The sequence below is a fragment of the Polyergus mexicanus genome, unplaced genomic scaffold (assembly GCF_030449975.1).
Source record: "Polyergus mexicanus isolate NDT 795.1 unplaced genomic scaffold, iyPolMexi1.0 SCAF_3, whole genome shotgun sequence".
NCBI lineage: Eukaryota > Metazoa > Arthropoda > Insecta > Hymenoptera > Formicidae > Polyergus > Polyergus mexicanus.
In genome coordinates, this window is record NW_027223323.1 from 703,459 (window position 1) to 720,362 (window position 16,904).

General features: G+C 39.5%; 1 protein-coding gene across 3 annotated transcripts in view; it reads left to right on the plus strand.

Moving 5' to 3' along the window:
• LOC138944978 (discoidin domain-containing receptor 2-like) overlaps positions 1-16,904 on the plus strand; it is a 111,693-nt gene that overhangs the window by 70,032 nt on the left and 24,757 nt on the right. For all 3 annotated transcript variants that reach the window (XM_070316099.1, XM_070316098.1, XM_070316100.1), the window contains exon 4: positions 5,221-5,452. In XM_070316099.1, the coding sequence (XP_070172200.1) occupies positions 5,221-5,452 (232 nt within the window). The remainder of the gene's footprint in view (positions 1-5,220; positions 5,453-16,904) is intronic.

Consider the following 16,904-nt stretch of genomic DNA (forward strand, 5'->3'; position numbering starts at 1 on the left):
CGCGAAAAAAGCAACATTGCATTTTGTACCGCATACGCTCCTTTCACGAATTGCGCACCTGCAAGTTCTTTCGCACGTTTCTACCATTCCCTTTTCTTCACGTTTCCGTTCAGCGGCATTTCTAGAATGGGTGCAATTAAGACGCCAAGTAGAGAGAGGAACATAGAACGAGCGAGATAGCCGTGCTCGGAGAAATTGGACGTTGAGTTGAGAGAAGTCACGAGACGACTTTCGCCGCATAATTTTTTTCTATTTGGAACGAAAATGTAGTACGCGTTTTAATTTATCCGCCGGACGAACTGCGATTATACGTGCTAATTACATCGATATCATATCATTAAACTCGCGAATTTATTTTCAACGGGAGAACGGAATATTTAATTGTTGTTATTGGCGTTATAAATGTGTACTGTTAATATTACGAAACCTTTGAACGGTAATCGATGGTTGTTTCCATACATGTGCTTTCACCGCAAACGCTCAAACAGCTGGAAATATGATACGAACCATTTTCTTAAATAGAGAAACGGCAGGAAACTGCACGATACAAGGTATTTACTTCGGAAAGAACGCGCCGGCGTCGAGTTAGCGAATTTTTACAGGCTCGCGTAATAGCTCTTACTTAGAGAGAGAGTCATTACTTGATACACTATAATTTAGAAAATCACAGAGATAAGACGGTGGTTATAAAAGAAGCGGGCGCGCCGTTTATAGTCGCGGCCGACTTTTGCGCGTCGAGCGATACCAAAGTGGATTCCATTTTCGATCTTACTCCTTCTCAACATCGAGTTGAAACTTCAGAGAATGATTGGAATAGAGACGCCTGGAGCATCGCAGACAAAGAGCTCTCCAAAAATAGCCTCGGATCTAGCTGATGTTTCACGAATGTACCAGTGAAATGACGTATCTGATATTTATTTCCTCTTCAAAACGTACGTAACCAATATTGAAACAATTTTAATTGAAAACAATTAATTATTTTATTACACAAATGTATAGTTGTAATAGACAAATTAACATCTAAAAATATTATCACAAACATAAAATATTGATATTTTTTTTTTTTTTTTTTTTTTTGCTACTAGTTTATTCAAATTAATATTCTAAATGTGTATATTACACACGGAACATTCTTTTTTATTATATTTGATAAAAATATAAAGATAGCTAAAATATTTTTTTATGAACAGAATAATTGAATGTGATTTCAAATAGATCCGGCTTAGTGATATTTAGTTCTGCGATTCACACTAGAATATATTTTACAACCTGTAGAAATACGAGCGATGGACAGCAAGTATTAGCAAAGATTCAATTGGCAAATTTCTGGGATCTTTTGATAACATTTTTTGCGCGAGAAGTATAACTCACTCATCTTATATCGGTTGGCGAAAATACGGTAGTTGTCGGGTTTATTATCGCGCCGCAATTAACTCGATTTAAATCGAATATATATATACATATACTCGTATATATAGATATTATCAACAAAAGAGGAGCATTTCGCTGTTTATTCGCGTGGAGAATTAGCTCAAAAACTTCGCAGGGAGATAGATATTCGCGAATAATACTCGAAATTATCGCCTTATAAAAGCAGAATTTTTAAGACGAATTTAACGAGCAGAAATCGAGAAAATATGATTAAGAGATGAATGCAAAGCAGCATACGTCTAAGGAATAATTTCGTTCGGCGGATTCGTCCCCGGTCAACGAACCGGGAACGAATATTCTCTCTCGACCTGAATATTTAATCACACAGATAAAATTGTTCCGAGAGTATGCGAAATATCCAATTAAAATATTTGAATATAATTAGCCAGTGCGTAACATGAAGAATCCCTTCATAGTTGACTATACGTCGTAGATCATTATCCTTCATCCTGCCATGTGTATTAAGTTGAAAAATAACCCTTCGCGTTTCTCCGTGACGATCATTCAATCCGTAAGGAGATAACGCGCTATAAAAATTCCGCTGCGTGACAGATTCAATTTTCCCGTGACCGACAACGTCGTCGTCGAAACGGTAATAACGGCGAGTCTTCTTTTTTTCACTGCGAAATTAAATTCTGACCGCGGTTGACGGGACGGGTGCTCTATTGTCGTACGAAATTACGCGCGAATCATTTTCCATCTTTTTCGATCGATCCTCGTGCTCCGCCACTCGCCGCCGGCGCCGGTGCGACGAGATGTCCGTCAATCTTCCCGATCCCGATGGTTTGCATAATGCAGACGGCGCGTTAACGCGCGCGGATAGAGAGCAGTCCCGCTGTCACGTGCTCGTTAATTCCGGCGAATGCGGAGAATCGGTCGCGAGGCGGTTGACGCCTGATGGAAAATTTAAGTTTGCCACGCCGCCCTTCTCTCGCCTCGCTCGATTTAATGCCGTCCGTCCGTGTCAGTCGTGCGGAGCGGACGACATGGAGTCTTCGGTGGTTCGGCGTCGTGTCCCACCGTCGAAGGAACGATTATACCGGATCGTCTTTTTTTTTGGGGGGGGGGGAACGCACGGGGACCACACACCTCGATTCTTCCTCTTGCCTCGCGACCACTCTCGGAAAGTTATTATAAATAGAACTACTTGCGAGAGAGCGCCGATATTTTGAACACCACCGCGGATTTTTGACGATATAAAAGAAATAACGCGCGAAGTGAGATATTGTGTTTTCGTAGAAGCAAATTCGCCTTTGCATACATTTACATTTATTACATTTAGTTTAAATAGCGAAACTTTGTAATTTGGGGCATGAAGTTTTCGTTAAAAAATCATATTCTTACCAAAAGGTTAACATATTTATTTTGAAATAAATTCTTGCATTACGATAATTTCTTATGATACTTCTCTATAATTATTATGCATCAACATGTTGTGAAAAATTATCCATTTTTATATAAAATACAGCGATATAATAGCAGTATATAATTATTTTATAATGCAAACTCATTTGTTTATTTTCCTTAACGATATGCATCATTATCAAGTAATATCGTATAATATTATATTCAACATCGTTGAACGCATTTTCGTTTTAAACGTTCGTTCCCGTTAAACTCGCGTTGTTCAATCTCAATCCGTTCGGATCGCTAATATCATCGATATGGTACTAGAATGAAAATTAAAACTCACCAAGTAGATTTTTATATAAATAATATCGACCAATATCCACACGCATATTAGAAACTCACGAGAAATATTTTCCCTTTACATATTTATCGAAAACATCCGTTACAAGCCGTAAAGAAATTCTTTTCTGAAAATTCGCATCTATTATAACTATAACTTTTTTAGATCGTTCAAAGTTAATTCCTATTAAAATTTTAATGGAAAATTATATTTGCCTGCTGTATTGTTAAGGACTCTGTTAAAGTCTCTGTATACGAGCTCGTTAAAAATTTATATATTGAAATACATTGACATTTTTATGTAGCCTTATTTTCTCAAAAGGATAGATAGCTTCGTAGAACTTGACATTGCTCTATCTTCAGCTAATCAGCCGGTACGAGCCGGTTGTTAACGATAAAGAGGTGCGCTTCCACTACGCAGGTTATAAATCTCATGAAAGCAGCCATAGCTATTATAACGACAAGCAGGCAATCGCGTTATCATGCTCGGTTAATGACGAACGCAAGGCACGATTATTAACACCTTGTGCATCAGCCGCGACGCAATTCTTGCGAGCATCGTAAACAGCTCTATTTATATTCCTCATTATCGAGAAAGATTATTATAATCATCTCGCGCGCGCGCGCGCGCGCACACGTTTCATTATAATTTGTATCTCATTTAAATAGCAGTAAAAAAAGGGCTCTCTCTCGTATAAACAGGATCGTCTTTTCATCGGCGTAATGTCGCGAATTGTCTTTCTCGCGCGTTAAAATACGTTTGAAGCGCGCTATTTGTGCCGAGTCTGCGAGATTGTTACTGCACAGCGATTCTTAATCTGCAATTTGAGAAGAATACATCTACCTGTATATAACTATACGTATTCTCGACGTATAACGTCGAAAAGGAGCACCATTCTTAGTCGAGCATTTAAACGGTCCACGCAATTAGGGAAGGCGCTTCGCGCTTCATGTTTTATTCATGCTGGCCCCGGCACAGAGCTCTCCTTGCCTCGCTTTCGACCCTTCGAAGATTAAAACCGAAGCACAGCTTGCGAACGTATAAATGGCCGCGTATCCCCGGCCGACCCGTATCACCCACGTGAGATGACACGTGGTCACTCGCGAATCTACGATTTTCCGCCTATATGTAAATTCTGCGACTATCGGGCTCCGGACTTTGGAAATCTCGATAAGCTTCCGGATTTTCGGTAATCTCGAGAGAACAAGCGGCGAATCGAAAAACCTGTTATATTCATCACTTCTCTTTCTCGCGTTTTCCTAGCTCTCACTAACGAATAATATATCCTTTAAATCTTAGGTTTCGTAATAATTTAACGATATTAATGATATAATATTTATGATATATTATTTTATATCATCTTTTTCGTAATCTTTATATATAATAATCTTTATATAGTTTTCTACAAACATTGTCGAATTGTTACGAGATTGCGCGTTTTCTCCCGAGAAAAGAGGGCACGAAGAATTCGAAATATCCTTTTATTCTAATTCCAAATCTTTCGAGCTTCGTTAAAATGCAATTCGGATTCACGTTGTGTGCGCAGCCCGTATGGCGTCAGCGAAATAACGTTCGAAAGAGAGAGCACGAAATCCCCGAGTTCTCGCGCACGTAAATGCGATAATATCGGAATTCGGTGCGAGGACTTCAATGGTCGACCGTGCGTCGGTGATGTTCGGATAGCGTAAGATGAACGGCGCTGGCGAGGAACTAACGCGATACCTTCACATCTAATTAGATCGTTACTTTTATGAGCGGACCGAACCGAAAATGTACACGGCTTCTCGGAATTTGATGGCATTTTAAATCGATGATCGGACGGGAAGGATATTGCTAAGAATACGAATCGTTTGTATAATTTTAAACGTCTCGGCGTGAATAGTGGCTAAACCGTGTCAAATTTAAAAATTTAATTACATTTTTTTTACAACTTCTGAATTTTAGATAAAGACACGTGGGGGTTATAAAAAATAATAAACAGCATTTACGCAGGAGATTTATATATATATATATATATACATTTTTTTTAATTTCTTTTTAAAGTTACTAAAGAAAATTAATGTAAAAGTTAATTTAATACTCGACCACTGATGTTATAGATTGAAATCGGAGACCCTTGGTGGCGCCTGGTGTCCTAAGGACCAAATCACCAACGAAGCTCGAGAATGGCTGGAGATCGACCTTCATTCGATCCACTTGATCACGGCCACCGCTACCCAAGGCCGTTTCGGGAACGGCGTGGGTGTTGAATTCGCAGAGGCATATCTGCTAGAATACTGGAGGCCGCGACTGGGTAAATGGGTTCGATATAGAGACGTCAAAGGAGAGGAGGTGAGCGCCTTAACTTAATTAAAGATTCTCTATCGTAGCGCTAGATTACCGGTCCGTAGTTAGAACGCTGCCGCAAAGTTGTTCGGCATTTTCCCAACCGAGTTGTTAAGTCCAACTGATTGGATTCTCTATTACCTGCTTATTACCTTATTAAATTCATTACCATATTTAATTCAATAATAAATTATTAAAATAGAGAAATTATACTAATACTTCTTTTGCCTTAATCATAAATGTGTGCTTTGTATATCTGCACATTTTAAATTAATATATATATAAACAAGAAATATTTATAGAAGAGAATCCAAAAATTCTTCTTCGATTTCTCATATTTTTATATCGAATACGGGAAATTGAAAAGCGATACGAAAAAGCAACGACTGACGAAACGTCACAGATCGTCCATTTTCCACAAAAACGCTCGCCGCTATCGTGCTTTATGTCGCCATGCTGACGCGGATTCGCGCGTTTACCGGTGCCAATTGCAGCAGCTGCCACGGTTTCAGGGCAACGGTCAAAATAGGCTCGAGCTACTGGGCATTGACCCGAAATAATCGCTCCGACTAAGGTGTCGAGATCGTTATTCCGGTATATCCGGACAGGGCAGCGCGTTCCGTTGCAACGCGGAAGCTTTAGGGCGGCGTGGCTGCGCGGAGCGAGCGCGACTTCAAAGTGTTCGGCAGACGATCGAGAATCGATTGCGGGATTATCCTTGTTCGAAATGTAAGCTGCTTATCGCGAATCCGTGGGCTAATTTCGTACCGTCGGTGTGCGCCACTTTGTCGAAACCCGGCCTGTACACTATCGGTAGATACTACGCCTCGAGCCTTCGGCTTGTCTGCTCGCGAGGGCAAATCCGTTGCGCGAGTCTCTCGACAACTAACGGCGAAACCTGTGTTGAAGTATTAGCGGGAGCAGCTGCGGTGAGCGGAACGAGTTTGTGATGGACGCCGTAAAGTTAGGATACCCTGCATTACGTGTAGTATGCATTAGCGGCAGTATATTCCGTTCATATCTGTACCAACGAACCACGATCGATGCGCTTACTAACCGCGCTTAGGGCATTTTCCAGATTGAACCTCTCGCAAATATAAAGATCCCTCAAGCTTAACTACAGCTCTCCGTGATCCGGCGAAGCTCTTTGACATAACAGAAACCATTTATATCTCGCTGCGAAAGAATGCTTTATGACGAAAGTATTTTCCTCCCGACTCGTAAACGCTTTACATTTAGTTAAATAGTCAAATAGATAAACGCGCTTTCGGAAGAAGCGATCTATAGGTAACGTTTTAAAAGAAACACCCCGTATATATACTCGTGTTCAAACGATCAGCCGGGGAATCGCTTGGAATAGATTCTGTCCACATGATGGCGACTGCAAACATCAAATGAGGCCCCGATATCGTTTACCTTTGAGGGAGCCGCGCACCGCGAGCATCGCCAACGGCGACGGGACACGTTCCCGGTAAACTTTACGTCGTCTACCATCATCGTCGAGCCAATGTTTATGGACCACGTCGCCGTCGCTATTACGACACTTTAAGCCTCGTTCACCGGCGTGTCCCCTCGGGCGCGATTCCGTAGCGGCGCAACATGCTCCCCATTCATTAATGCATCGATGATCCCCGATCTCTCGCTTTTACGACGCTAAGAAGAGGCGATACACGTTCTGAAAGGCGAGACGAAAAATCTCGTCTAACCGCTAGGTAAATTGGCCATCCGATCAGCCGTCTCTATACGCCCGCCTGTCCGCTTACGATCTTATTAATATTGATGGACCATCCGCGCCGGCGCTAATGCGCCGGGGGAGACCGCGTGACTTCGTCGTGTCCCCCTTCTCATCGTCGAGGAGGCACCTCGCGTGTCGCGCGATTAACTTCATGATTATTCAGTACTTTATGATTATCCCGCTCGGGGTTTTTCTGCCTCGGAAGCAACTCTCCTGGAAATATGTTTGATCAACAATTCGGTCAAAATTTCATGATTATTTAATTTTAATTAACGGACTGATTTACCCTCTGGTGTGCGCGTCCAATTATAACAATTAATAGCTAATTTTTTAATCAACAGAAAAAAGATCTTTTTTGCAGTTTTCTTAATATCCTTTTTATCAAACAAAAAATTAGTATTTTTACGCATAATAATAATATGATTCGAAAATATGCGAAAATATGCGAACAAGAGAAAAACGATCAAAAATATTGACTTAAACGCATGATTAATGGCGTGCAATTGAACAGAGGTGCTAACATGACGTGATCTAAAATTCCACCCCGAGATACAGTTCCTCGAGCGTGTGACATATCCCGGCTCATCACTATTCATTGCCTTATTATCAACCTGGCATATGTAATCCTTTTGGAACGCGTTTACACGTAAGGAGTTGCTCGCGTATAAAATTCCGCAACGCGATTAGCAATCGGGGGAAAAAACGACGATGACGCTACGCTGATGGAACATTTCAGTACCGTATCGATTTGTCTTTTTCGAGAGACCAGCTATTCGTTATCGATCGAACGTATCTCTATATTCGGCGTCCGATTACTATCCTGTTAATATTGATAGCCAGCTTGCGTCGGCGCTAATGCACCGGAGGATTCTGCCTCTCCGTTGCACATATTGAAGATGATGTCTATCGTCATCGGTGCTCAACCGCGTAATTTCATGCAAACGCTGTATAATCCCTTCTATCTCATGATTATTCATCGCTTTATCGTTAAACATAATTCGATTATTAATCTTGATACGGCTTTCTGATTATAAGCGAAATCCATTAACGCGATTAATAATTGGTTTGAGATTTACCCCACCGTAAAAAAATAACCGAAAAAAGATAATAGAATTAAGCCGTTATACTCATATATTAAAAGATTCAAATGTTTTTATCAATTTTGTTATAAGTGAAATATTGTTGCAATCTGACAATTGCTATAACAGAAAGACACATTGATAATTTATGCATAAAAAATATTCCACGTTGCTGTAATTTAAAATATTGTATGTATACGATATATCAGCAGAGAGATATTTATTAATATTTTTTTAATCTCTTTTAATAAAATTGGAGAGAAATATCTTTTTCTTTGAAGATAAACGTAAAGTCGTTATGTAGAGAAATTCGATTAATTATTGTACGACGAAATGAGATTAACTTGGTAGACGCTTGCGTGAAAGAAGCGAAATTTTTGCTTCCGCAGCAAATATACCTGAGACAGCAAATATTCTCTTACCACGCTGTGGGAAATTTTTCCAACGGGTTTCACGGAGATACCCCGGACGAGAGAAGAAAAACGAAGACTCGCGCGCTAAGCTTGGCGATAAGAAACCATGAGGTCCTTAACAGTTTCGAGAACAAAAGAGGAGTTCTAATCTTTTTTCCGATGTACGCAGTTGTGTGCGCGTGCGAGGTGCATCGCATGCACACCAAGATGAAATGACGCGAATAGAAAGAATACTAATAATAATTGTGACGAAAAAAAGGGATGAAAGACGCAGGCACTACAGCTTCAAAAGGCCGTCAGAGGTAATTAAAGCTCGAGGCGCGATCTTTCTCTCTCTCTCTCTCTCTCTCTCTTTCTTCTCTCCTTCTCTTTCTCTCTCCTTTCCATCTTTCATTCCCTCTCGCGCGCACACTATCGCGCGAAGAAAGAGAGAAACACCTTCTAACTCCTTCCACCGCGCGGCTGCAACGCTCTCAATAATAAATACCCCACGTCAAAAACCGACCCCACTTCTCATTAGTCTACGCGGCACGGCATGCTTCCATCGACCGTGCCCCATCGACGGACGGGAGATTAAATAGATTTTCTTGGAATCTCCGGCGTAGTAAATTTGCCCAAGTGCAGCTTGCGCAGTTCGCAGCCTGCAGGAAATGATACGCTCCGCGTAGAGAAGTTTTCTCGAAATGATGATATTTTTTTTTCTCACTCAATTTCTCTCTCTCTCTCTCTTTTTTTTTTCCAACGAATATATGATGTACATTTTCTCCATGTCGTCGAAATATCATGATTAATACGATTAAACAGAACGATTCAAGAGAAAGTTTGAGAATAATAGAACTCTATTTTATATAGAAAAATCGATAAATACTTGAACAATAATTTATTTTATAAAGTTCATTAATATAATTGCGAGCATGTATTTTTTATTGTCAAAGTTCGAAATAAATGATCTCGAATACACAATAACAGCTTCAGTATATACTATTACATGGGTTTTTAATATGTGGGAGAAACGAGTAATTATAGGAAAAAAGTAATTATGGCTAAAATTATTGCAGAACGGTGTGATTTAATAACAAAGAGAAATAAGAATAATATATATGTTTCAAAACTATAAATCCTTTCTTGTGTATGAAAAAGTATGCAATTTTTTAATAAGATAATTATCTTTAATAAGATAATTGTTTTATATATGGAAGCTTCCTCATATTTCTTAAATAACGCCTTATCTTAATTTCCTCACAACATCCGTAATTAATTTTCCAAACTTGCACATTATCCCGAATACACTGCCGCTGAATTTTCTCTTGAAAACATTAATCTCGTTTTTAGTACTAATTACACATTTTCATGTTTCTATATACGCTATTGGTGTACTTTTAATCGGCACATCAAAGTCCATCCTTTGAAGTTGCAAACGTCGTTAACAAACATTATCCAAAAACAATTTGCGGATTCCGATTGCAAAGAGATGAAGCGTATTCTGTATACGAATCTTCCGTATTACAGCGTTTTCACATTTTGCAAACTTTTCAGTTCGAAACATCTGTTGTGTTTAAGTAAAAATATATAACTAAAAAATATTGGCGCGACTTATATATTTTTTTGCCAAGAAAGCACGGCTATAAAAAAAGCAGTTATTCTCAGTCATAATAAAATAAGGATGTAATCTTTTAAAAGACAACGCTATAGAAGAAGATAAAAGCAGAAGACATTGTCCATTACGAAGTAGACAATATACGAATATCTTTTATTCCCTGTGGACCACTGTGCTGTGTATCGTTGGACATACGCTAGAAACTGAAAGAACATTTACAAATTGACCATGTTCACGTTGCTAAACACATATCCACGAATATTATATCTTGCCTCTTGTCTTGGACGAGAAATAGAAAGCATGGACTATTTGGTTGTCGACTATCGGAAAATTGCTTGGAAATAATCGACCACACACTCGTTCATGTTGATAAAAATTATGATGATGTATTTATCAAGAACGTGTCGACAGTAATTGTAGGTACGTACTACACTTAAGAGATATAAACAAACTCGCGAAGGGTGCTTACGCCGGAACATCGAAAATGTCCCATTTACTTTTTTCGCCGCAGCCATAGTTTTTAATGAGCGTCACTGTGCTTCGCAGTCCGCTTCCGAACCTTTTTCTACCTTTTAGCTTGTTATCTTGTTTAGTGCAACGCAAGCAGTTAAAGAGAGACGTATTACTTTTAATAGGTGTCAGAAGTTGAAAGCATATTCGAGATGCCGACGACACAAATCACTTTGGCATGGATATAAAAAACTATATTCGCGGAATTAATTGAAAATGTCGACGTGTATTACGTTTCTCGATTGGAATAAAAATAAAATACATTATTACGGACAAAAAGTATATGAGCGACGCGTCGATCATATCGTTCTATTTGTACAATTTCTCTTCCATATAAAATGATTAAAATCTTCGAAACAACACTCGCGTAAAAGATACGGTTAATCAGAGCGGGGTCCCATTTAACATTCAAAGAAACGACATATCGGTATTCGGCATCAGTTTTGAAATGGCTCTTAATCACGGCTCTCGGCAGAGTATAATGACCCGCGGCAACTGACACGTCACCCTCTTTTTCCACAGATTTTAACAACGCGGAGTGTTCTATGATTTACATTTTAAAATGACACTTAATCGCGGAAGTTCATGCAGTAAACGCGAGTACCACCAACGCGAATAACTCTTTTTCTAGTTGGTTATCGATTGCCGCAACAAGGTATACAAAATTTTATTTAATTTACTATAATATTACACAAAGTGCCATTCTCTATCCTATTATTAACTGTAAACATAAAAATTTTCAAACATCTAAATATATAAAGTTTTAAAACTCTATATACGAGTTTAGAAATCCGATCTGCAGAAAATTCAACGATTCAATAATACGATATCATCTTATATAATCGTGTGATAAATATTTTATTTATCGTTTTATTTACCCAAGCATGCTCAAATCATAAAATCGTAAGATCTATATAATTGAAAAGCGACTTTGGAATAACTTTTGCAAAAGTGATGATTCTCGAAATGCTCGTGAGCAGATGACAGATTTAGCTTCTTGATCCATCGTTATCCCTTCCGATGCGGACTCCGTCGGCTTTCGTCCCTGCGTGAGTTCGAGCAGGAGAATTTCGTGCGGAAATCCGATAATTGTCGGGGGATAAGTGCGCAAATGGGGTGCGTGAGGAGACGGATGCGTGCGTGCGGATCGAGCGGACACGCAAGCGACTGACTCTTGCTCGCGTTGATTCCCGGACGATGCCGGTTCCGCCTAAATCACGCACTGTTTCCAGGTAGTCGCGCGACAGCGGGGGCGGGGTGAAGGACGGGGAAAAAAAAATAAAGGAAGCAACGCGATATTGCCGTCACTATGATGTCGGTTGTAATGTTGCACGCACAGGAAGCCGGGGACATTAACGAAACTCGTCCGGATAATTCACCGACGTCACGACACGCGCGTGCGTGCCCGACGCTTCGCGGTGTATATAATTGCAATTGTAAGTGTAACCTGTGCGAGAGCGATAGCCCCAGTCGTCGGTACGAGATACGCCTACGCGCCGGATCAACAACGACTGCGATATGTCCCGCGAACGCGATATTGCGTAATAACTCGCATCGCGATAACGGTGCGCATTAACGTTACGCTTTTATTGCGTATCGAGGCCGACAGATATAATAATAGATAAAGATCGACGCGGATTTCCGCGAGAACGGTATGGCAGGACACTTCGCGATAAAAAATTGCAATGACGGTCAAAAATAAAGTGGCTCTAACGATTTATCTGAAATATCCTTATATTTTGATTAGATTCTTGATGGAAGATAAAATTTGGAATATTATTTATAAGGAGTAGTAAATAGTAGAAAGTAGAGAGTAATAATATCGCGTGAATAAAAAATAATTAAAAGGCTTATATAGTTTTATTTATAATTTTCGCAAAATTAATTTATGCATCTCTCGTATCGTTTCATATAAAAGTAAATTTTCTAGGAATGCGAAATAGAAAATTTATACAATAAAAAATATAAGGAAAATACGAGAGAATGTCTTTCCAATATCCGGACGAAAAATTTGTGTCCCTGTTTAAAGAAACCGAATTGAGTTACCTTCAAGCAACACGCGTTTTTGATCAAACGAATATTTTCTGTGGATAAAAGGCCGATGGAAGCGGAATAGTAGAACCATAATCGGTAATAGATAGAGGACGACCTAAAAATATCGGCCCATCGACGAGCGAAATTCCAATAGCGTCATTCAAGAGAAGTGCATGAAAATATTCGCGTCGGCACAGCCACCGTCACGACATGCATGCGCCAACGCAATAAATTCGTTTTATGCGACGCTTCGACAGGCAAAAAACGAACACGGGCATAAGTTATGAACACTTCAAAATCGCGTACGAGAAAGAAGATCGCGGTTCGCTTGGCTCACCAAATTTTTTCGCCAACCTCTCTCCGTCTTCCAAAACCATAACAGAGCAAAAGCGAACATTTGCGAAGTTGATGTAAAAAGTTATATAGAGCGCGCCGTGAAAAAAGTATTTAAAAAATAATTAAAAAGTATGAGGGAAAATTTAAAATTTATTCAGATTGGACACAGAGAGGATGAGAGAGAGAGAGAGAGAGAGAGGAAGATGTTGTTAGTAACGAGCACAAAGATTAAAGATTTAATAAATTTTGAATAAATGAAGAAGGTCTTTTTTTGCGAAAATAGTTGATGAAATTGAATTTAAATATTCCAAATCATCATCATCCGAATTATATCTCTACGTCATTTTTAGATCGCTCTAAAGTATATTTACGATAAAGTATGTTTACGAGTATATTTAAAAATACGAAAGATCAAAAAATGGGGCTAATTTTACGTTTCAATATGAATCGCGATAAATAAAGCCTCGCACAAGCGACTCATTCTCTAAATGGCATCTGAATTTAGAAACTTTATAACCGCATCTAGCATCCTTGAGATGCATTTCGATCGTGACGTCGTCGGAGATGCATATTTACGAGATACACTTCCGCCGTAAACTGCGCATGCAGCTATTACGATTTGAAGAAGCCGTCGCGATAAAGTTTCATCGAGCCGCTGCATCTCCTTGACTCTTTTACATTGTGCACATCCCTTTTCCACCGTCGTGCACCCGTTCCTGTCTCGAGAAAGTGCCAGCTGCATAATTTTGCTGCTACCCCGGAGCAACGCGATAGACGTGTAAGAGCGGACAGATGTCCTATCTCGTGCTCGGTCACGTCGTCCGGTTGTCATTCGTTTGCACAAATGGGACTCACTATTTTCATTTTCTGTTCCGTCAACGTTCCTTAATTTTGACGTATCTTACGTTCCGTCTAACTTCGTATTCTCCTAAATATTTTGCCAACAATTCCGCAATGTGTTCTATCAACATATCTCGAATATCGATCTTTTTTTGGATATTTATCATTTTTCTATTATATATAAAATAAGAGAATTATTATATTTTTTTATATAAGGAAACACGCGTTATTATACAAATTTGCACAAATTATTACGAATTATATATTGTCTGTAATTTTACGATAACACAAGGTAATGTTAAATGTATATATCTTTTCCGTGCGGCTAGAGAGTCTCGAACATTATCCAAGACCATTACAGGTCAATACTACCTGTAATGGCTCGTCGCTTAACACTCGACCCTCATGGGCACGCAGCAGAAAGCACGCAGACACGCAACAGCAAGAAGAAATAGAAGAAGCAGGAAATTATGCCGGAAAGGCACGTAAAGTAGTATCTTGCCGTATCTTACAATGATAAAACGTCACCTAATCTTCGAAACCTTTTTCTAGCAAGTGAGATAATAAACAGTAATAGCTGCCTATCTCGCGCACGCACGTACAATGTTTTAGATGATATATGTGTGCATACGATGCACAATTATTCATATATTTGTGTAGTGACGCCCGAATGAAATACATTTAATTCGACGATTTACATATGACGATTAGATGATTAATAGCTCATGAAAATGGTAATTATTCTCATGAATCAACAATCTAATGCAAATTATAATTCATTAATAATACGACATAAATTGAAAATGATGGATATTATACATATATTTAATATTACGGATATTGTAATCAAGTTTGACGCAAATCAGTTAATTTTACCGATTTGAACGTTACCGAGACATGTGAAATATTTTGATAATAGAAAGTATTTTATTAAATTTCTTCCTTAATAATAAATCTAGTTCCTATCCATGTATATGTAAAAAGATATTTCTTCAGTGTATTTCTGAATAAATAATATTCTTAATTTATATTTACCATTAGAAATATGCTTAATTGTATATCTCTTCTGAAAAATATCTTTGATTTTTCATATTTTGAACTCGCTCTTATCCATACAGTCGTTGCTAACTTTGATATGTTATCAAGCTTGTATACGGACGTTTATCTCACTCTGTAAACATAATATATAGGCAGTTAACTATCGAAAACGCAAGATCTTGTTGCTACGCCATTGTGAGAACTGGCGGCAACATAACGCGCAGTTGAAATGGGTCCCTGGTTGCCATGAAATGAGGAAGAATCGACCCCCGGATAGAGGGAAAGGAAGGTTTTTCACCCAGGGTGCAGTAAGCTATCCGTTGGTAAGGAGGTAAGGGCTCGCCTTAGGGAATACTTTCGAAGTGTCTGTTTCTGGAAGGAGAATACGGCCGCGCGCCGGTCTAGCGGGTGGAAACAAGGGTTGCCAGCCAGTGGAAAGTTGTGAAACACTTTTATTGTCTTGATAGCGGTAATTGAACTTTGCTATATGCTCGAATAGTGTTCTCAAAAATTTGCGAAGCTGTAGCAGCGCAATTTTGAGATAGCGATCGCGAGATAAGAAATCAAAATAGCAAGTAAACTACAAAATTCGCAAAATTCGCAAACGAGATAAAAAGAAATCAGCTGTTAGCGGACGAATAACGTATGTAATGATATTATGTAAGAACGATCCGAAGAATATTATTGATATCTGCGCGAAGAGCATGCACATCGACAAGTAGTACAGTAGTCGAGGTCAGCGCATGGGTATACCGAAAAGTGGTGGAAGGTGGCTAAAGGCATAAAACGTATATGTTAGGCCACGGGACGTGCGCAGAATGTGTCGCGCCTGCCACAAAATGCTTTGTCACGCTACTATGTGTTGCGAGACTGCTGCTGCACATCCACATGCTTATACAGGTTTAGCGGACAACGATACACGCCATTTACGCTTGCCTTAAGAGAAAACACGCGGTTATATGTGTCTATACAATGTGAGATGTATCGAAAGTTATATATATATATATATCTTTTTCTATTTCCTTTTCTTTTTTTTTTTTTTGCGAGAAAATAATTGAATTACTGTCACTTGTAATATTTCAATTTTTAACATTAGATATTTTACTAATCAGGCTCGGAATGAAATTTTTGTTAAAATATACTCGATTTGTAACTCTGTTTTTTTTTTATTATATATTTATATATAATTTAATTTTCAATGTTAAATAACTCGTTAATTAATTCTGCCGTAAAATTCGCGCCGAAGAAACATCATCTTCTAGTCCATCGGAGAGCCTGTAATTATAGGAGAGAAAGCGCACAACTTCCGATATACCCCGTATAATATGTACCATCTAGTCTCTGCTATATGTTCGCGTCACGTATACCTACGTACATAAGCGTACCTGGCTATCTACTCACCATGGGTAACGCGCCACTTCGCGTGATCCCGTGGGACCGTGCCACCCGCCCGCACACGTCCCGCACCCTCTGTACACGGTACACACCACTCTACACACCGCCGTCGGATAAACCGCTTATTTTATTCATAAACCCACAACGTGGAATCAATATTGCACCGTCGCCCCTGCACGCTCGAGAAGAGAGAGAGACGTCGTCAACGACGGCAACACGTTCGCCGCCTCGACGGGGATCAGGGAATGCGGACGTTTAACTCAACCCTCTCTCGCTTTCCGTCACCCTCCTACGCCTGCCGCGAACCCTTCGTCGATTCGCAGGTCCGTGTTGGCTTCTCTGTGTGTCTACGCACATGTATATCTCTCTTTCTCCTTCCCTTCCTCCTCTCTGTCGGAACGTGTCTAACGCGGTGGAATGTAGAGTGAAATTAGTCCTTAGCCCCCGTCTGATCCCGTGGAACGCAATGTCCATTCTATGA